A 22,417-nucleotide genomic window follows, 5' to 3' on the forward strand; every position below is an offset into this window, starting at 1 on the left:
TCCTAAATGTTCAAAGTTTCTTGTGTTGCAGTGGCTGGGAGGTCAGAGCGTGAGAAGCAATTGCTTGAGAAACAGATTATGGAGCTCAGAGCACAGCTCAACCATAGTGCTGTCCTGTCTGAGGTGGAAGAGCTGAAACGGTCCCTTGAGAGAAGAGCGAAGGAGAAATCTCAACTTTCCGCACACATTGAGGTATCTGCATTGGGGCTGGGCGAGCGAGAGGGGAGTCTCTAAGTCTTTGCACTGTTGGAAATGCATTTCAAAATTGTAATCAGTTGGTATGAAATTCTCTTAGTACTTGGTTTGTTCCCCTTGTGCAGGAAAATATGAACGTTTGCTTATTCTGATCAGGTTTGTGGCACAGATTGCCAACCGAATTAGTGGGAAAGCGTAACGAGAAGGTAATTATTCTGGGTTTGTCTCTGGAGGCTTAGGCGGCGATTTCGCCAGCGGAGGCAGGATTGCAGCGGGAGAGGTGGTTGGCGGGTTCCGGTCCCGGCTGCAACCACTCTAAGAAGGATTTTCCATTAATAGGGCTTGTTAAGCCTGACCTGCGGCGTTCCCGGCCAATTAAAAGGAAGCAGGTCTGATGACGTCATTTGATGACGCGTCATCAGCCGGTTTCCTTAAGGGGACCATGGCCGCATTAATTTTGGCAGTTGTGCTGTCAGTGTTCTGCAGCATTGAAGTGCTGCAAACACTGACGAGCACTGCAAAGGTGCAGGGCTGCACCCAGGCTCTCGCATGACTCCCTCCATATGCTTAAGGAGGGAGTCACAGCACGCAGGGAGGTTCTCTTCCCTTCCAAGGGCAGAAGAGATCCCCAGGACACCAGGAGGGCACAAGCAGGGATGTCGTCAGGAGTACCTGGCTGCAGTGGCGCAAACCTTTCAATGATCTCAGCAGATCATGAAATGTTACTGCAAAGCCACATGTAACCTCATCCTGCTGTGCCCCTTATCACATCCCCATCACTCTGCCTTCCCTACCCTACTCCTGCACATCCTTACTCACACCAATTTACCTTGCACCTCCACCCATCCCTCTCTATCTACATTATCACTTCCCCATCTCATCCTAGTGCAATCATACCAACTAACAACACACAAGGGTAGGTACTTGGGTGTTTTATGCAATGTTCATGTAAATTTTCTGTTAATGTGTTGTTAAACATTGAAATCTTTATTTTCAACACTTTGCCTTATTGTACAGATCTCTGCTCATCTTTGGAAGTGTCTTAGTGAGATTCAGTGAATGGTGAGACATAACGGTATCCCCCGCAATGGTGATCAGTGTGAAACGAATGGCTTGGTCATTGTAGAAATGCTTTATGGTGATGGTGTGGGGTGGCGCATCATGTGGCAGCCAGGGTGTACAGCGTCAAGTGAAGTAAATCTGGCCATGGTGATGCCATCGCTGGCCTCCCGGGGGCAGCAATGTTGTCGGGTGCTGATGCCCTGTGTCCTGTGCAGCATCAGGTGATTGCGGAGAAGGTTGGCATTGTAGCTGGTGTGCCTGGTGTTGGGGCTGATCGTGGTGGGATTCAGAGGACCAAGGTGAGATTTTTTCAAGGGCACCGATGTTGCTGGAATAGATGGCAGCTGAAGCTGAGATGACAGAAGCGATCTGTCAATGATGAGAGCGCTTGCTCCAAGGAGGTGACAGTGGCTAGAAAGTTTACTTCAAATACTTCAAAAGTGCATAAAGCTCTAACGGCGCTAGATCAGTAGGAATTAGATGCTCTCGGGTGTACTGAGGAGTGATTATTATATTCTATTGCTGCTGGAACCCAGCACTGGAACCACCTAGACACCTTCCATGGATGGTTGGAAATTACAATGCGATGGGAAAATTGGCAGCACACCTAAAGAGGGACATTTGTCACTCTTCAGTGACATAGAAACATAGAATACAGGAGCAGGAGTAGGCCATTCGGCCCCTCGAGCCTGCTCCGCCATTCAATGAGATCATGGCTGATCATCCAAATTCAGGACCCTGTCCCTGCCTTCTCCCCATATCCCGTGATCCCTTTAGCCTTAAGAAATATATCCAACTCTTTCTTGAATATATTTAATGAACTGGCCTCCACCGCCCTCTGTGGCAGAGAATTCCACAGGTTCACCACTCTGGGTGAAGAAATTCTTCCTCATCTCAGTCCTAAATGGCTTACCCCTTATCCTTAGACTGTGACCCCTGGTGCTGGACTTCCCGGCCATCGGGAACATCCTTCCAGCATCTAGTCTGTCCAGGCCTGACAGAATTTTATAAGTTTCGATGAGATCCCCTCTCAATCTTCTAAACTCCAGTGAGTACAAGCCCAATCAACCCAATCTCTCCTCGTACGTCATTCCTGCCATCCCAGGTATTTGCCTGGTGAATCTTCGCTGCACTCCTTCCATGGCAAGAACGTCCTTCCTCAGGTAAGGCGACCAAAACTGCACACAATACTCAAGGTGCGGTCTCACCAAGGCCCTGTACAACTGCAGCAAGACATCCTTGTTCCTGTACTCGAACCCTCTTGCTACGAAGGCCAACATACCATTTGCCTTCTTAATTGCCTGCTGCACCTGCATGCTTACCTTCAGCGACTGGTGCACAAGAACACCCAGGTCTCTTTGCACTTCCCCTTCTCCCAATCTATTGCCATTCAAATAATAATCTGCCTTCCTGTTTTTGCCACCAAAGTGGATAACCTCACATTTATCCACATTATAGGGCATTTGCCATGTTTCTGCCCAATCACCCAACCTGTCCAAATCGTACTGGAGTTTCACGACATCCTCCTCACAGCATACCCTCCCACCCAGCTTTGTGTCGTCTGCAAATTTGGAGATACCGCTTCCTTTTAAATAAAAAAGAATAGATGAAATTGGTTTGGTGCTGAGTTAACTTTACAAAACTGGCCCAACTTAGGTCACTAATACTTAAATGTATCTTAAAGCCATCTGGTAAAAAACATTTTAACCTTTCTTTGTACCCATTAGTGTAAGGGTTAGGAAGACCTTTAATTTCCCGTATGCCATACTGAACACTTTGCTCAGAAATAGCAGCCCTGTTATTACCTTCACGGTATGACCTAGACCTTCTGAGGTTATCAATCTCTGCTGCTGAAAGTTATCATTTGCGCCTCCAGACTTTGTGGCGTGAGGATTTCAAGAAAGAAAAATGTGAAAATGCAAACATGCTGTGAACATGATCGCTGGAATTATCCTGAAGCTAGCATGGAAATGGGTTTTAACTTGTATTCTGCAACATGTTATCAGGAGTGTATGATTGCATCTAAAGCTGTACTCTCATTCTTACAGCTGCAGTGTGCTCAATAAGTTGAGGTTTCTGGTTATGGTACAACAATGTTTAATTTATTATATTCTAGTACATTAAAAGTCAGCACCTGCGCATGCCAAATATTGCATTCTGGAGGTAGAATTAGGCATTCTTGGTAATGGACTAGATGTGGAGTTTGAAGTTCCACTCGAGGTCTAATAGTTTTAGGTATAGTCTCTGGAGTGTCATGTGGATGCTTGGGGATAGGGAGAAAGAAAGAGAAAAGTTTTAGGAAATAATTGCAGTTTAAAAAAAAAAAAACCTTGCCTGCATGCACTGCCTATTTGTAATTTTTTTCCGCAGTATCCAGATCACACTGATTCCACTAAGCTCAAAGCATCTCTGCTTTGACTGCCTTATTGATGGCCAAATCAGATGTAATTGGTTAGACCACACTTGGAGAACCGTGTACAGTTCTGTTCGGCATATTATAAAAAGGATAGAGAGGCACTGGAGAGGATGCAACAAAGATTTACAAGGATGACACCAGACCTGCGAAAGAAAAATGTGAAAATGCAAACATACTGTGAACCTGAGCTGAATTTTGCCGGCGTTCAGAGTGTGGGTTTGGAGGCGGGTCTGCTGTCAAAATCACAAAGATCGACAGCGGGTCGGTATCCCGCTGTAAACCCGCCTCCTGGTCTGTCATCCCTGAACTGACCTGACACCAAGCGGCGGGTCAGCCAATTTATATAGTTAAAATTTTATCAAAAGGTAGTTAAGAACCATTTTCCCATGTACTTAGCATTTTACCAGGTTTTCAACGAGGTTCCCGGCTATCATGTTAGGTAAGTATGTTGGGGTCTCGATGACTGTGGATTGCTGTGAATAGTTGAAAGCTGTAAAAGTGGTCTAAAACCTACCATTTCACAGCTGGTCACTTCCCAATCTTAGAAGCTGGAGCATTAATGATTTGGAACCCACTTTTGAGCTTTATGCACTTTTGAAGTGTTTGGAGTAATCTCTCTATCCACTGTCACCACCTTGGAACAACCTATCTCAACATATACAGATTACGTCTGTCATCTCAACATCACCTGCCATCTATTCCATCAGCATCGGTGCGCTTGGAAAAAGTCTCACCTTGGTCCTCAGAATCCCAACCCAATCAGCATCACCGGGCACACCAGCCGTACCAACATTCACACCAGCCTTCTCCGCAATCAACTGATGCTGCACTGGACATGGGGCATCATCACCCTCTGCCCAGGACGCCAGCGATGGCCTCACCATGTCCAGATTTGCTTCACTTAACACTACACCCTGGCTGCCACATGATGCGCCAGGTTGGCACCACCCCACACCAGCGCATAAAGCATCCCTACAATGTCTAAGCCATTCCTTTCACACTCATCACCATTGGCGGGGGGGACGTTATGTCTCACTGACACACTTTCGAAGGTGCACTCAAATCTGTCCAAGAAGTCAAAGCGGTGACAATAAGGATTTCAATGCTTGACTACACATTAACAGAAAGTTTACATGACCATTTGAAGTGCTGACTTTCAGATTAGAATATTATACGATGGCTCTGTAGCCAGTTCCAGTGCTTCATATGGACACTGAAGATCCTGCAGCCCTATTTGAAGAAGAGGAGTTCTAGTGTGCTGGTCAGTATTCCTATCTGACCCAACATCACCAAAAAAAAACCCATCTTTGGTGCTTGGATTGATGTTTGTGGAATCTTGCTGTGCATAAAATGGCGACTGCCTTTGCCCAGGTAAAACGCTGCACCTCAAAGTGATTGTATGTGAACCATTTTGGGATGAGCCACAATATAAATACGGATTCATGAATTATGGGCTATGGAGTGAGAAAATGGTTTTAGTTGAAGGCTGTTACTCTTAGTGACCTGAACTAGGAGGGCAGGGTGGTGCAGTAATTTAGCACACAGTCCTCCTGTCTCTGGAATTTGGCTTTGAATTCAGTCAGTTGGTTGGCATAAAAGTCACCTCTGGCACGCTGCAAGAGTACCATCCTTTAGTTGAGATGTTCAACCGAGGCCCTATCTGCCTGCTCAGGTGGACGTAAAAGATCTCGGGGCAGTATTTTGCAGAGCAGGAGAGTTCTCCCCAGTGTCCTGGACAATATTTATCTCTCAACCGACATCACTAAAAAACAAACAATCTGGTCATTACATAAAAGCAGCTAACATAAAGGTAATTCAAAAGTCTTTTATAGGCATATAAATAATAAACGGGTAGTAAGAGGAGGGGTGGAGCCGGGACTGTTGGTAAACCATTTAACTGTAGTGTAATTAGTGGGATTGATTGATTTAATTCAAATTAATTAATTAAAGGGTAAGTCATGGCAGGACAGCCCGGCCAATGGTATGCTCCTCTTACGATATGTGGGAACTCAGGGACACTTCCGGTGTCCCTGACAACTACATGTGCAGGAAGTGCATCCAGCTGCAGCTACTGACAGACCGCATCACGGCACTGGAGCTGCGATTGGCTGCATACTGGAGCGTTCGCGATGCTCGGGACGTCGTGACTAGCATGTTTACGGAGTTGGACACACCGCAGGTAGAGGTTGGACAGAAAGAAAGGGAATGGGTGACCAACAGGCAGAGTACTAGGCGCAGGCAGGTAGTGCAGGGGTCCCCTGTGGACATCACCCTCTCAAACAGATACACCACTTTGAGTGCTGTTGGGGATGGCTTACCAGAGGAAAGCAGCAGCAGCCAACTTCCTGGCACCAGGGGTGGCTCTGCTGCACAGCACGACGAAAAAAGAGGGGTAGAGCTATAGTAATAGGGGATTCTATTGTAAGGGGAATAGATAGGCATTTCTGCGGCCGCAAACGAGACTCCAGGATGGTGTGTTGCCTCCCTGGTGCAAGGGTCAAGGATGTCTCAGAGCGGCTGCAGAACATCTTGGAAGGGGAGGGTGAACAGCCAGTTGTCGTGGTGCATATAGGCACCAACGATATAGGTAAAAAGCGGGATGAGGTCCTAAAAGCGGAATATAGGGAGTTAGGAGGTAAATTGAAAAATAGGACCTCAAAAGTAGTAATCTCAGGATTGCTACCAGTGCCACGTGCTAGTCAGAGTAGAAACAGAAGGATATTTCAGATGAATACGTGGCTAGAGGAATGGTGCAAGGGGGAGGGATTCAAGTTTCTGGGACATTGGAACCGGTTCTGGGGGAGGTGGGACCAGTTCAAACCGGACGGTTTGCACCTGGGCAGGGCTGGAATTGATGTCCTATGGGGAGTGTTTAAACTAAAATGGCAGGGGGTTGGGAACCTGAGCAGGGAGCCAGAGGAAAGGGAAACGAGGATAAAAGCAAAAGATAGGAAGGAGAAAAACAAAAGTGGCAGTCAGAGAAATCAACGGTTTAAATCAAACGTGGCCACAGTAAATAATAATTCGAATAGGTCTAAGAGCGTTTATAAAAATAAAAAAAGCCTGAAGGCTTTGTGTCTTAATGCGAGGAGCATTCGTAATAAGGTGGATGAATTGGCTGCGCAAATAGAGGTAAACGAATATGATTTGGTTGGGATTACGGAAACATGGCTCAAGGATGGCCAAGGCTGGGAACTCAACATCCAGGGGTATTCGATATTCAAGAAAGATAGGCAAAAAGGAAAGGGAGGTGGGGTAGCATTACTGGTTAAAGAAGGGATTAACACAATTGTAAGGAAGGATATTAGCTCTGATGATGTGGAATCTGTATGGGTAGAATTGAGAAATACTAAGGGGCAGAAAGCGTTAGTGGGAGTGGTATATAGACCTCCAAACAGTAAGGCGGAGGTTGGGGATGGCATTAAAAGGGAAATTAAAGAAGTGTGCAATAAGGGCACAGCAGTCATCATGGGTGACTTTAATCTACATATAGATTGGGCTAACCAAATTAGTAACAATACTGTGGAGGAGGAATTCCTGGAGTGTTTACGGGATGGTTTCCTGGACCAATATGTCGAGGAACCAACCAGAGATCAGGCCATCTTAGACTGGGTATTATGTAACGAGAAAGGATTAATTAGCAATCTTCTTGTACGAGGCCCCTTGGGTCGGAGCGATCATAATATGATCGAATTCTTCATTAAGATGGAGAATGAAGTAGTTGACTCAGAGACGAGGGTCCTAAATTTAAATAAAGGAAACTACGATGGTCTGAGGAGCGAGTTGGGTAGGATTGATTGGGGAATGTCACTCAAAGGGTTGACGGTGGATAGGCAATGGCAAACATTCAAAGACCGAATGGATGAACTACAGAATTTGGCATAAAAATAAACCAAAAAAGGTGACTCAACCGTGGCTAACAAGGGAAATTAGGGATAGCATAAGATCCAAGGAGAGGACATATAAATTGGCCAGAAAAAGCAATAATCCTGAGGATTGGGAGCAGTTTAGGATTCAACAAAGGAGGACAAAGGGATTAATTAAGAGGGGGGAAATAGATTATGAGAGTAAGCTTGCAGGGAACATAAAAACTGACTCAAAGCTTTTATAGACATGTGAAGAGCAAAAGATTGGTGAAGTCAAGCGTAGGTCCCTTGCAGTCAGAATCAGGGGAATTTATAATGGGGAACAAAGAAATGGCAGACCAACTAAATACATATTTTGTTCTGTCTTCACAAAAGGAGGACACAAATAACCTCCCAGAGATGCCGGGGAACATAGGGTCTGATGAAAGGGAGGAACTGAAAGAAATCAGTATTTGTAGGGAAATGGTGTTAGGAAAATTGATGGGACTGAAGGCCGATAAATCCCCAGGGCCTGATAATCTACATCCTAGGGTACTTAAGGAAGTGGCCCTAGAAATAGTAGATGCATTGCTGGTCATCTTCCAGAACTTGATAGACTCTGGAACAGTACCCATGGATTGGAGGGTAGCTAATGTTACCCCACTATTCAAAAAAGGTGGTAGAGAAAAAGTGGGGAATTATAGATCGGTAAGCCTGACATCGGTAGCGGGGAAAATGCTAGAGTCCATTATAAAAGATGTAATAGCAGAGCACTTGGAAAGCAGCGACAGGATCAGACAAAGTCAACATGGATTTACAAAAGGTAAATCATGCTTGACTAATCTACTGGAATTTTTTGAGAATGTAACTGGTAAAATAGATAAGGGAGAACCAGTGGATGTGGTGTATTTGGACTTTCAGAAGGCTTTCGATAAGGTCCCGCATAAGAGATTAGCGTGCAAAATTAAGGCACATGGGATTGGGGGCAAGGTATTGACTTGGATAGAGAACTGTTGGCGGATAGAAAGCAGAGTGTTGGAATAAATGGGCCGTTTAATGAGTGGCAGGCAGTGACTAGTGGGGTACCGTAAGGATCGGTCCTAGGACCCCAGCTGTTCATAATATACATTAATGATCTGGACGAGGGAATTGGATGTAATATCTCCAAATTTGCAGGCGACACAAAGCTGGGTGGTAGGGTATGCTGTGAGGAGGATGTTGTGAAACTCCAGTATGATTTGGACAGGTTGGGTGATTGGGCAGAAACATGGCAAATGCACTATAATGTGGGTAAATGTGAGGTTATCCACTTTGGTGGCAAAAACAGGAAGGCAGATTATTATTTGAATGGCAATAGATTGGGAGAAGGGGAAGTGCAAAGAGACCTGGGTGTTCTTGTGCACCAGTCGCTGAAGGTAAGCATGCAGGTGCAGCAGGCAATTAAGAAGGCAAATGGTATGTTGGCCTTCGTAGCAAGAGGGTTCGAGTACAGGAACAAGGATGTCTTGCTGCAGTTGTACAGGGCCTTGGTGAGACCGCACCTTGAGTATTGTGTGCAGTTTTGGTCGCCTTACCTGAGGAAGGACGTTCTTGCCATGGAAGGAGTGCAGCGAAGATTCACCAGGCTGATACCTGGGATGGCAGGAATGACGTATGAGGAGAGATTGTGTCGATTGGGCTTATACTCACTGGAGTTCAGAAGATTGAGAGGGGATCTCATCGAAACGTATAAAATTCTGTCAGGCCTGGACAGACTAGATGCAGGAAGGATGTTTCCGATGGCCGGGGAGTCCAGAACCAGGGGTCATAGTCTAAGGATAAGGGGTAAGCCATTTAGGACTGAAATGAGGAATTTCTTCACCCAGAGAGTGGTGAACCTGTGGAATTCTCTGCCACAGAGGGCGGTGGAGGCCAGTTCATTAAATATATTCAAGAAAGAGTTGGATATATTTCTTGAGGCTAAAGGGATCAAGGGATATGAGGAGAAGGCAGAGACAGGGTACTGAATTGGGATGATCAGCCATGATCTATATTGAATGGCAGAGCAGGCTCGAAGGGCCGAATGGCCTACTCCTGCTCCTATCTTCTATGTTTCTATACAGTGTGTTCCCCAAGGGGTCGGTACTAGGACCACTGCTTTTCTTGATTTATATTAATGACTTGAACTTGGGAGTATAGGGCATTGTTTCAAAATTTGCAGGTGAGTCAAAACTTGGAAGTATAGTTAACAGTGAGGAGGATAGTGATGGACTTCAAGAAGACATAGACAGGCTGGTGAAATGGTTGGACATGTGGCAGATGAAATTTAACGCAGAAAAGTGCAAAGTGATACATTTTGATAGGAACATCGAGCAGAGGCACCGCACACTGGAGTATTGTGTCCAATTATGGGCACCACACTTTAGCAAGGATGTGAAGGCCTTGGAGAGGGTGCAGAAAAGATTTGCGAGAATGGTTCCAGGGATGGGGGACTTCAGTTATGTGGATAGATGAGAGAAGCTGGGGTTGTTTTCCTTCGAGCAGAGAAGGTTGAGAGGCGATTTGAGAGTTATTCAAAATCATGAGGGGTCAGACAGTAGATAGAGAGAACTGTTCCCATTGGCAGAAGGGTCGAGAGCCAGAGGACACAGCTTTAAGGTGATTGGCAAAAGAACCAAAGGCGACATGAGGAAAATCAGCGTGTGGTTAGGAGCTGTAATGCACTGGCTGAAAGGGTGGTGGAGACAGACTCAATCGTGGCTTTCAAAAGGGACTTGGATAAGTAATTGAAGGAAAAAAATTTGCAGGGCTGCGGGGAAAGTGTGGGGGAGTGGGACTAGCTGAAGTGCTCTTACAAAGAGCCGGCATGGGCTCGACGGGCCGAATGGTGGCCTCCTGTGCTATCACCATTCTATGATTGTGATTCTATGACATTGCTGTTTGTGGGAGCTTGCTGTGCGCAACTTGGCTGCCGTGTTTCCTACATTACAACAGTGACTACGCTTCAAAACTACTTCACTGGCTGCAAAGTGCTTTACAACGTCCTGTGTTCCTGAAAGGCACTATATAAATGCAAGTTCTTTCATCTTTTAAGTTTGGACATTCTCAGAAGCCCCAGTCGATATGGGCCCTCAGCAGAAAACGGCCTACAGTTTGGCAAAAATAAGTAATCTTATCCTGAAGCCATTAGGACGGGTGGTACAGAAGAAAAATTGACTGGTGCAGGAGGGGGCGCTGATCCGAGGGTCGGCCTAAGCCACATTGGACAAATTGGAAGGATTTTCACTCTCTATCTGCAAGAGTTTGGTGCTTAAACTGAAGTATTTTTCATTTGTCCCTAGTACCGACATTCTTTACCTTGAATTTAAAAATGATTGAACCAAAAACGCATGAATTTGAGAATCATTTTTAGTCAAATGCATAGCTCATCACTGCTTGTACTCAGTTTCGAGCATTTAACCTTTTTTTGAAATGGTGCAGAAGAGCTTTGTTAATGACCTGTAAACAGTGTTCAAATTGTTGTGCACATTTTCCCCCTACTGAGAGTTGCGTTTCTAAGCTAAGAATCTATTGCCGAGAGTGTACAATATACTGGGGAAAAAGAAGTGTAAACCAATATGGAATACATTATAATATAATTGGTGGGAGGTAACTGAGTTATAAAGCACTTGGGGACACTTTGCAGTCCTGTATTTTTATATAAATGTACAGCAATAGGCACTGAGTAACTGCAGTACTCTGCAGCACAGCTATGTTTTCGGCAATTTAGCTTGATAAATTTTTTATGTTAGGACAGCAAAGAGAACAGAATACATTAAACTGCGATCCCAAGAGAGGAGGAGGGAGAGGCTCACACATATAGTTGTATTCAGACTGAATTATAAAGGATCCAGTTTTTTTTCTACAGGTTAGCCCCGATGGGGAGTTTGTGAAGAGGTAATGGGGAGTTGGGGTGGGAAATAGGGTTGCTAACTGTGGTGTATGTAACCGTTCCACCTTTAAGAGAACTATTTTAAGAGATGCACTACTTTATCTTGGCTGCTGTATACTGTAATACCGGTGGTGACCACACCGGTATATAAGTGCTGTGTAATGATTTATTGGGCAGTTCAGCCTGACCTTCGACTACTAAAGACCTGTTGAATTTATTCTTGTGGTCTGTGTGCAGTGATTCTTATTAACAATAACTAGAACACACAGACTTAACAGTGGCGACGATGACGATCTTACCCTGCGGCAGAGATATATCCAAGGCAGTTTAATGGGCGTCGAGAAGAGGCATCCGCCCTCATCATCCTGCTGAGAAAAGACTCGGGTCTGAAGAGCAAGGAAGAATCCTGACACGAAGCCTTCCATCAGCAACAGGCAGTGATCATCCCTTCTACCACGGTGGGTAAGCCGATCAGCGACGAGCAGCAAGTCGGCCACGTTGGCTGTGAAGTAGGGGAGGGAAAAACGGAGGATATAAGGGCGGAGAACTCGACCACGGCCGGGGAAAAGAGCCGGACAGAAGTCGGGGCCAGAGGCGCTGAGACTGGGGCAGCGTAAGGCACGGGAGCCGCGGTGAATGCAAACGCAGCCGGCGTAAAAGACCGGGCTGCAAGCGGGCTGGGAGACGCAACAGCGTCGAGAGAGAGCTCGACTGCGACCGGGGAAAAAGGCCGGGCAGCTACCGAGGCCGCGAGGCGCGGGAGAAGATAAAAAATTTTTTTTTTTTAAAAACCGCGGAGAACTCAGCCGCAGCCGGGGGAAAGGACCGGACTGCAAGAGGGGCTGGGAGGCACGATTTGAGAACCGCTGGGGAGGGCGAACGCAGCAATACGGCAATCGCCATTACAGCCAGCGGGGGAGAGAGGCAAACGCGGGAAGCCGCCATTTTCGTAGGCGGGGGAAGAAGACAAGCGCAGGAAACCGCCATTTAAAAAAAAAAATAAAAGAAAAATTTCTTTTTGTTTCTCAAGAAGATTGCGAGGATGCCTAAGCGTGGTAACATCAACGATTTCGATGTCGATGTTGAAGATTGGGCCACGTATGTAGAACGCATAGAGATTTATTGTAAGGCAAATAAAATATCAGATGAAGATAAAGCACTAACCTTACTAAACTCAATGGGTGCGAAGACATACGGGCTATTGAAGCATCTTCTATCACCAGCTAAACCGGTGGATCAGGCTTTCGCTAATATTGTTGCTGTCCTGAGAAATCATTTGAACCCCACAACGCCGATGTTAGCGGAACGATTTAAATTTTATGCGAGAACGCAACTGAAAGAGGAAAGCAACGCGGAGTATTTAATTGAACTGCGTAAGCTAGCGAAATACTGTCAGTTTGGGGAAAGACTGACAGAGGCACTGAGAGACAAATTCGTGTGTGGATTGTCGAAAGAAGGAACACAAAAGCGGCTGCTTGAAGAGAATGATCTTACACTTGATAAGGCTGTCACTATTGCAGCATCGCACGAAGCCGCAGCGAGAGGCACTGCGGAAATGCAGCTGAAGGCAGCGGTACTCAGCGTAGATCAAATGGCTTTGGGTACAGCGAAATGTTATCGTTGTGGAAAGACAACACACGATCAGAACCAATGCTGGTTTAAAAATCAGGAATGTAGAAAATGTGGCAAGCTTGGTCACATAGCTAAAGTATGCCGGTCAGGAAAGAAGACCAGCAACAAAAAGTCACCGCAGGAAAAGTGCAGAAAGGTACATAAGGTGGCTGAGAAGAGTTCGGATGAACAGAATTCGGATTCAGACTCCAACAGCAAGGAACTGGGTAGTCTGAGAATTCACAATGTGAGTAAGGAAGCTGACCTACAAACTATCTGGGTCACACTTCAGATAGCAGGAGTCCAAGTGAAGATGGAATTGGACACCGGATCGGCGTTGACGGTCATGAATAAGCAAGATTACAAAAGGTTATTCACACATATTCCCCTACGGGATACGGAGATAGTATTGCAGACATACATGGGGCAAAGAGTATACCCCATCGGAAAGATAAAAGTCAAGGTGGTACACAAGGGCAAAGAACACCAAGGAATGGACTTATATGTACTACCTGAGGGAGGTCCACCACTTCTGGGACGGGAGTGGATCAGGAAAATAAATATGGACTGGCACTCCGTAAAAGCAATAACGGTAGATTCTGGAAAAAAAGATGTCAAACCTGAACGATTGTCCAGAATATTGGATGAGGCTAAAGAGGTGTTCCAACAGGGACTGGGAACACTGAGAGGAATTACGGCAAAGATCAAGATTGCAGAACATGCAAACCCAAAATTTTTCAAAGCCAGACCGGTATCTTATGCGGTACGACCTGCTGTGGAAGCTGAGCTGGAAGGGCTAGAACGTTCAGGAGTACTGTCTAAGGTAGACTGGAGTGAGTGGGCCACGCCCATTGTTCCCGTCATGAAGCGTTCATCGAGTAACAAGCCAGGGGAACCGGGGAAGGTCCGCACCTGTGGGGACTTCAAGATCACGGTTAATCCGGTGCTTCACACGGTGCAATATCCGCTTCCGCGGATTGAGGATATCTTTGCTTCATTGTCTGGCGGGAAACACTTCACCAAGATAGACCTGGCGCAAGCATACTTACAGATGGAAGTTGAGGAAGAGCCGCGCCAGTATCTCACAATCAACACACACAGAGGCTTGTATCGATATAATAGACTGGTTTTTGGAGTGGCTTCGGCTCCAGCAATTTGGCAGAGGGCCATGGAGCAGGTATTACAGGGAATTCCAAGCACTCAATGTTACTTGGACGATATCCTGATTACAGGAGATGACTATGAGGAACACCTTGCAAATTTGAAACTGGTGCTCACCAGATTGAAGGAATATGGACTTCGAGTTAATCGCCAGAAATGTGAGTTCTTTCAGAAACGGATCTCATACTGTGGTCATGTCATTGACCAGGAGGGGCTGCACAAGTCACCTGACAAGATCGAAGCTGTTGTGAAGGCTCCCGCTCCGGAAAATGTATCCCAGTTGAGGTCGTTCCTAGGGTTGATTAACTATTACCATAAGTTTCTGCCAAATCTATCCACGGTGCTGCACCCGCTGAACGCTCTTTTGCAGAAAGAAGTACCATGGAAGTGGAGCGAGGACTGTAAGAAGGCCTTTCGCAAAAGCAAGGCATTGATCACCTCAGAGGAAGTGTTGGCTCACTTCAACCCAACACTACCTATTCGTTTAGCTTGTGATGCTTCTCCTTATGGTATTGGAGCAGTACTTTCACACAAGTTGCCAAATGGCTTGGAAAGGCCAGTCGCATTTGCATCCAGATCATTGACCTCCGCTGAGCGCAACTATGCTCAGATAGATAGGGAGGCGCTCAGCCTTGTGTGGGGAGTTAAGAAGTTTAATCATTACCTGCAGGGCCAGAAGTTTACACTGCTGACAGACCACCAGCCGTTGGTATCCATTTTTAACCCTAAGAAGGGTGTTTCGGTGATGACAGCACAGAGGCTCCAGAGATGGTCCCTTTTCCTAGGGGCACATCAATATCAGATAGAATTCAAAGGTACAAAGCAGCATGGTAATGCTGATGGGCTGTCGCGCCTGCCACTACCTACTAAGGAGGAGGCACCGACGGTTGACCCGGTGGAGTTATTTCACTCGACCATCATTGAATGTTTACCTGTCACCAATGCAAATATTGAAAGGGAGACTAGGAATGACCCAACACTGTCCCGGGTCTACGAATTGACAGTAAAGGGATGGCCAGCCCATGGTGATCCACTGTTACCGGCATTCTCAGCAAGACGAGAACAGCTGTCCATCTGTCAGGGAACATTGATGTATGGAACAAGGGTGATTATCCCTCCTAAGTTAAGAGAGAGAGTTCTAAAAGAACTACATGAAGGTCATCTGGGGGGAGTCACGATGAAAAGCCTTGCTAGGGCTTATGTGTGGTGGCCAGGTATCGACCAACAGATAGAGGATCTGACGAAAAGCTGCTCAGGGTGCCAAAAAGTCCAAAATGCACCTCCAATTGCACCGCTGCATCCATGGGAATGGCCTTCAACCCCATGGCAACGTGTACATATTGACTTTGCTGGTCCATTCATGGACTCCATGTTTTTAATTGCGGTGGACGCACATTCTAAGTGATTAAATGACTACCACTACCTCGGAGAAGACGATCGTGGTGCTAAGAACGATATTTGCAAGAAATGGATTGCCAGAGCAAATATGTTCAGACAACGGACCACAGTTCGTGTCAGAGGAATTCCAGAAATTCCTGAAGAAGAATGGGGTGAAACATTATACCTCTGCCCCATATCATCCAGCTACGAATGGGCTGGCCGAGAGGTTTGTACAGACGCTCAAAAAGGCAATAAAGGCCATGAGCGAAGATCAGATTCCACTGCAACACAAGGTGGACAATTTCCTACTGGCATAGCGAAACGCCACCCATGCAACAACAAACCAAAGTCCTGCCATGATGTTCTATAACAGGAGGTTGCGGTCCAGGTTGGACTTGTTAAAACCAAATGTGCGGAGGGAAGTCGAAAACAAACAGTTCCAGCATATCAATAACAAGCCCACTCGGAGTTTTGAAATAGGACAACCGGTGTTAGCCAGGGACTATAAAAACGAGAAATGGCAATCTGGAACAATTCGGGCCAGACAAGGACCCCTGATGTACACGGTAGATGTTGGTGAAAACGTAATGCGACGTCATGCTGACCAACTGGTGGGATCGAGAACAAGGGTCGAGCCCATGGTTACGACAGAGACAACCGTGGAGGAAGTTAGTGAACCTGAAGCATCTACCTCAGAAGTGAATATACCTGCTGATGATGTCCTATCCATAGGGGATCAACTAGATGAGTCACCCCAGCAACGAGAACCAGAGACCCCTGAAAGGCGTTATCCGTCTCGGATCAGGAGGCCTCCTCAGAGACTGAATCTGTGAACTGTTTTTACATGAAGTTGTATATATATGTTATGTTAAATGGGGAATATATACTGTTAAGCTAAAAAGGGAGGATTGTGGTGTATGTAACCGTTCCACCTTTAAGAGAACTATTTTAAGAGATGCACTACTTTATCTTGGCTGCTGTATACTGTAATACCGGTGGTGACCACACCGGTATATAAGTGCTGTGTAATGATTTATTGGGCAGTTCAGCCTGACCTTTGACTAGTAAAGACCTGTTGAATTTATTCTTGTGGTCTGTGTGCAGTGATTCTTATTAACAATAACTAGAACACACAGACTTAACACTAACCCTCCCATGATTGTCCTGGCGCCTCCAGGAATTAAAGATTAATCTCCTGGACACTGCTTCCAGCAACCTTAGAGAAAAATTGTAAGGGCACTTCAAAGAAAAATGGGGAAAACACACTTTTTTTTAACACTTTTGGTTATTAGTTATAAAAAAAATTAGAGATGGAGGAAAAAACTGACAGTCAAGAAACATCCAATCGGGTAATGGAGAGTGTGTTCAATTTGCCGTGGGAAGGCCATGTGCCATTGTGGTTGTGTTGGGCGACCAATGGCGGGAACTGGAGGTGGGAGAGTCGTGTGAGGATACCTCCAGGAATACGTCCAATCAGAGGTGGAAACCCTAGAGGGAAATAAATAATATCCGACATAAAAACCAGAAATGCTGGAAATACACACCAGGTCCCTCAGCTTCTGGAGTTAAAGTTTCAAGTAGAAGCCCTTCACCTGTTGTTTTTTTTTACTGAAGGAAGGGGAGATCCGGTCACACACTACTATAATGTAAACTCGAGGAACAGCACCTTATCTTCCGATTAGGCACTTTACAGCCTTCCGGATTCAATATCGAGTTCAACAATTTCAGATCATAACCTCGGCCCCTATTACATTTTTACTTATATTTTTTATCCACCCTTTTGATTTGGTTTCCCCCCCCCCTTTCTTTTTTTTCTCTCTCCCACATGGCAGCTGTCTCTCATTCTGCCAGAACATTTCACACCTAATCTCAGCCGTCTTTTGTCCTATCACCATCTCGTCTGGTTTTGAATACCTCTTAATGTCTCTTTACTTCTTTTGTTCTCTCCCAGCCCTGCCTTTCGATCTGTTTCATTTCCTTTCCAGTTTTGAAAAAGGGTTTCGACCCGAAACATCGACTCTAATTTCTCTCCACGGATGTTGCCTGGCCTGCTGAGTTTTTCCAGCGTTTTCTGTTGTTATTTTGGATTTCCAGCATCTGCAGTATTTTGCTATCCTACTATAAGCTGTATTGTATTGATGGAAACCTTGTGTTATAGTTGGAACACTAAGCAGTTTCTTCAAGGAGGGGGTGGGGGGAAGGGGCATTCACCTGGTAGAACCTTAGTGGGACTTGGCACTTGCTAAAAAGCAACATTGTCCCTAGGATCTTGCTGGAGCTCAAGGGTGTTTTCAGGTTATGTCCTTTTGTACTGTAGAAAAGCACTTAGCAGTATAATTATATTTTTGTCTTTCAAAACTTGAGTTGTGTGTGGAGAGGCATTTTGAACTATATAACGCTGGGGTAAAGTCCCGGCGGTTACAGGTTTGTCACAGACAGCGAGACCAATTTGCGATGAATTAGGAGTACCACTTAAGCGTAACGAACAACATTAAAGTGCACTGGCTTAAGTTCCGTTTTTTACAGCATATTAATACCAGTATGCTAAATACACCTAGTGACAACACAAGGGATATTAGCAGTTATATAGAGTTCTAATTTATATCAACATTTAGTTTTTTTTCCTGCTGAATGTTTCTCTAAACATTGAATGCTGATGACCTCATTAGGGGACCTGGCTTGAATGAGTTCCCGAGTCAGGCAGTGTGACTGAGCTGAATTTACATACACCATTAAAGTAACCCAGTTGCTGAAATGCCCTTGGTTAATGACCGTATCTGTTGATAATTCAGTTTCCTTTGGCTCAGTAACTCTTCCAAAATAGCTCGATTTTCCCCCCCTCCTCCAATGTCCAGCAATCATTATATAGTCAACAATAAAGAGAATAGACTGGCGATGGTAAAAGTAATCCTTTGAGTACTTTAAATTATGGAACATTGTATTTTGCTGGAAATGAATATTTTTCGTATTATAATTAATAGGATATTGGGCTAGGAAAGGGATCTATTGATATTTGATAACAACAGCAGGTTATGGAAGGTAAATGCAACGTGAAGAATTTTGCTGGCTTCAGTGTAACGTTCTCTTTCTTTGACCATAAGCACCAACCACGTAGTATTTGTCCTGCTGGTTAAGCAAACTGACCACAGCCATTTCTATAGTCACTGTAGGGAGAAAAGAAGTGCGGGTTTGTTCCAGAAAGAGTCTGGATATTCAGAGTAGTGAAAAGACTCTTCGGCTCCCATTAAGACTTTGAAGAAATACTCTCTGCAAGTGTGAGGTGGGACCACTGGAGAGGACTGTCAATTTGTAGATGATGGTCAAAAAATGGAGGAAGCATTTAATAAGTACTGGCCATTGATCCTTCGTAAAGAGAAGGATATTGGAGAGGAGGTGAATCCTAAAGTGGTTGAGATGAGCGATATTATGATGGATAAAGAGAGAATTTTATATCCGTTGGTTAATCTAAAGGAAGACAAAACACCAGGGCCCAATGGGATACATCCTAGGAAGATGAGAGGGGAAATTGCTGAGGCCTTAGAAATTATATTCCATGGTTCTATTCAACGTGGATGTGTGCCAGAGATAGGAGAGGAGCCAAAGTAGTAGCCATTTTTAAAAAAAAAAGGAGATCGAGCTAATCTGTGTAACTACAGGTCAGTTAGATTAACACCTGTGGTAGGGAAAATCTTTTAGAAGGAAGGAGAACCTCTTTACTCAGAGTTGTGAGGCTGTGGAATTCACTTCCTGGGTCAACAGTCAAGATTACAGTGGATAGGTGGATGAAGGAGAAGGGGTTGAAGGGATAGGAGAACAGGGTAGGTAAATGCAATTGGAACTATTTGTTTGCTTGGAGGTAAACAACGCCTGAATGATTAGCCCAAATGGCCTGTTTCTGTGTTGTAACTTCTTGTATTTCTATATATGATTTTCCCTTGTACCAAGGATCCTGTTTTTATTTGGAGGATAGACTACATGTATAGCGAATAGTGTAACATTACTATACCTGAAGTGAATCATAGAATCTTACAGCGCAGAAGGAGGATAATCGGCCCATGGTACCTGTGCCGACTCTTGGAAAGAACTTCCCAATTAGTTCCACTTTCCCCATAGCCCTGCAAACTTTTCCTTTTCAAGTATATATCTCGTTCCCTTTTGAAAGTTACTATTCAACCTGCTTCCACTACCCTATTGAGTACTGTTATTTTCCCAAAGGCTGGAATAATTATATTACGAAAAAAAAGACTTGACTTTGTGAGTAGCGTTAGAACTTAATTTACAATTCTTTTTTTTGCTGCAGTGGCAGGGAGTGCATGAAATGGCACCCAATTTTGTGCATATGCTTAAAGGTGAAAATTGGAGCTCCGACTATTAATAGTTGCTAGCTCGAATCTTTTTATGCTACAGTTATGATTTGTTCTAGTTAGCTAATATTTAGTGATGGATAGAAGAAAAAGTAGAAGCTTGAGATTTGTTTATGGATCTCTTTTTGTTAGAAGAATGTTTCGGTGAAATATTAGATCAAAACTGTTGGACTGTGCCAGACAAATCTGAGAGCGCGACCTACCCCCAACTGCCTTGACTGATTAACTTGGTTATTTCAGTTCTTTGTCAATTACTTCAGTGCATTTCTCCTACAGATTCTTGCCCTTTGATTCCTCACATCATTGCATAGCATGGAAATTGAAAAGACAAAGTATTGGAAACTATGAATATAAATATTTAATTGTATATCTTCTCTACGATAGAATACCAGATTCCACCCCAGTATACAATTCAAAATGAACTGGATACATTGTGGGCTAAGAGATATTCAAATGGTAGCTAAAGAATGAGTGGGCTCTGTGCTTTTTGATGTTGTGTTTTCGATTATTTTCCATATCCTACTGTTCCCAAGAATCTCTTATTATAGTTCCACCATGCACAATCTCCATAAAACCATTGTGGTAAAAAAATAACAATTACTGAGAGATTACTTAAAAATAATTGTACTGTGCTGAGAAACTTAAGTGAGGGGAAAAATCCAGCTGAGAGACCATGGACATACATATAGTGCAGGACACCATCAAGGATGAAGAGCCAGTTAAAACTTAGTGGTTAGGTGACACCAAGCTTGAGTTTCAAAAATCTGATGATATGAGGGAGGTAGATAAGAAATTCTACCATTTTAGGAGTAGGAGATGATGTGAAGTTTTGATTTCAATACATGAAAATGCCAGGAGGAGGAAGATAATAGGAGAAGAAAGTCTTCCATTTATAAAAAGCCTCGTGGCTTTTCCCAAACAAGCACTTTGAAGTGCAGTGATTGTTAGGTTGGCCAAATGCAGCAGTCATTTTGCACATAATAAAGTCCCACAAACTGCGCGGAGAGGAATGACCACTTGCAACAACAACTTTCATCTATAGCACCTTTAACATAGAGAGGGTCAAGGGTAGATCCCTTTGGGACTCCAAAGGTAACAGTGTGGAGTTGGGAAGAGAAACCATTGCTGGAGGTGTTCTGGCTACGATTGGGTAGGTAAGATTGGAACCAATCCAGGGCAGACCCACTGAGCTGGACACTGGAGGAGAGGCATTGGAGGAGGATGGTGTGTTTGGCCATATCAAGGATGCACAGAGGACGAGGAGGGATAATGAACCTTGGTCATCGTAACGGAGGATGTTATTTGTGACCTGTTTAGGGATGTTTCTTCAACAACAACTTTTATTTATATAATGCCTTTAACATAATGAAACGTCCCAATGCACTTCACAGGAATGTTATAAGACTAAAATTTGACACTGAGCCACACAAGTAAAAATGAGGGCAGATGACCAAAAGCTTGGTCAGAGAGAGGTTTTGAGGAGCATCTTAAAGGAGGAAAGAGGTAGAGAGATTTGGAGAGAGATTTCCAGAGCTTTGGGCCCAGGCAACTGAAGGCACGGCCACCAATGTTTCAGCGATTTATAATTGGGTGCTCAAGAGGCCAGAATTTGAGGAGCATCGATATCTCGGAGGGGGAAGTGTAAAGTCTGTGGGTTGTTTAGTTAATTAATACACAGACTCCAAGAGTAACTTAAAACAGGACTTTACTATTCGAAGGTCAGGGCGAATCTGCCCAATAACTCCTGGCACAACACTTATATACTGGTGTGGTCACCGTCGGTATTACCGTATACAGAAGCCAAACAAAGTAGTGCCACACCTAAAATAGCTCTCTTAAAGGTGAACGGTTACATACAATAGTTCTCTTAAAGGTAGACGGGTACATACACTACAATCCTCCCTTTTTAGCTTACAACATACTTATTCCCCATTAAACATAACATATAATCAACTTCATGTAAAACAATTCACAGATATAGTCTCTGCGGGAAACAGTTCACAGATTCAGTCTCTGCGGGAACAGTTCACAGATTCAGTCTCTGGTCTTGACTCGGTCTGAACAACATCTCTGTGGTGTAGCCGGTTCACATTTCTAGCGTGACTCATCCAATAGTCTTTCCCTTGGCTTAACAGCTTGAACTTCCGTCCTGCTGAACCAGCAGTGCTGACTTTTACAAACAGCTGGACTGCCTTGGTAATTTTTCCTACTTTCCAACTGATTTGGCCCCCTTCGTGGGGCCCACGTGCACGATCTGATAGAAGTGACAATGATTTAGATGGTTATCGTCTTCTGCTTCGTCTTTTTCTTTTCTGCTTCTTGGAGACTCTCGGGGCTCCCTTATCCGCTGCCAGCTGTAGCGCCACCGTCTCCCTATGTTCCTTAGACTTTAAGTGCTTCATCCTGATTTCTGCACTTTGGGAGTTTTCATCACAAGCTGGGCAGACCAAGTCATCGTAATATTCCGTGTCAC

The 22,417-nt window shown here is 44.7% G+C and overlaps 1 protein-coding gene across 2 annotated transcripts in view; it reads left to right on the forward strand.

The window, feature by feature from the left end:
• cep128 (centrosomal protein 128) overlaps window positions 1-22,417 on the forward strand; it is a 428,165-nt gene that overhangs the window by 123,690 nt on the left and 282,058 nt on the right. For both annotated transcript variants that reach the window (XM_086002651.1, XM_086002652.1), the window contains exon 12: window positions 32-192. In XM_086002651.1, coding sequence (XP_085858777.1) covers window positions 32-192 — 161 coding nt within the window. The remainder of the gene's footprint in view (window positions 1-31; window positions 193-22,417) is intronic.

This window comes from Somniosus microcephalus, chromosome 12 (assembly GCF_052327205.1).
Source record: "Somniosus microcephalus isolate GS21.2 chromosome 12, FLI_Smic_1.0, whole genome shotgun sequence".
Classification (NCBI taxonomy): Eukaryota; Metazoa; Chordata; class Chondrichthyes; order Squaliformes; family Somniosidae; genus Somniosus; species Somniosus microcephalus.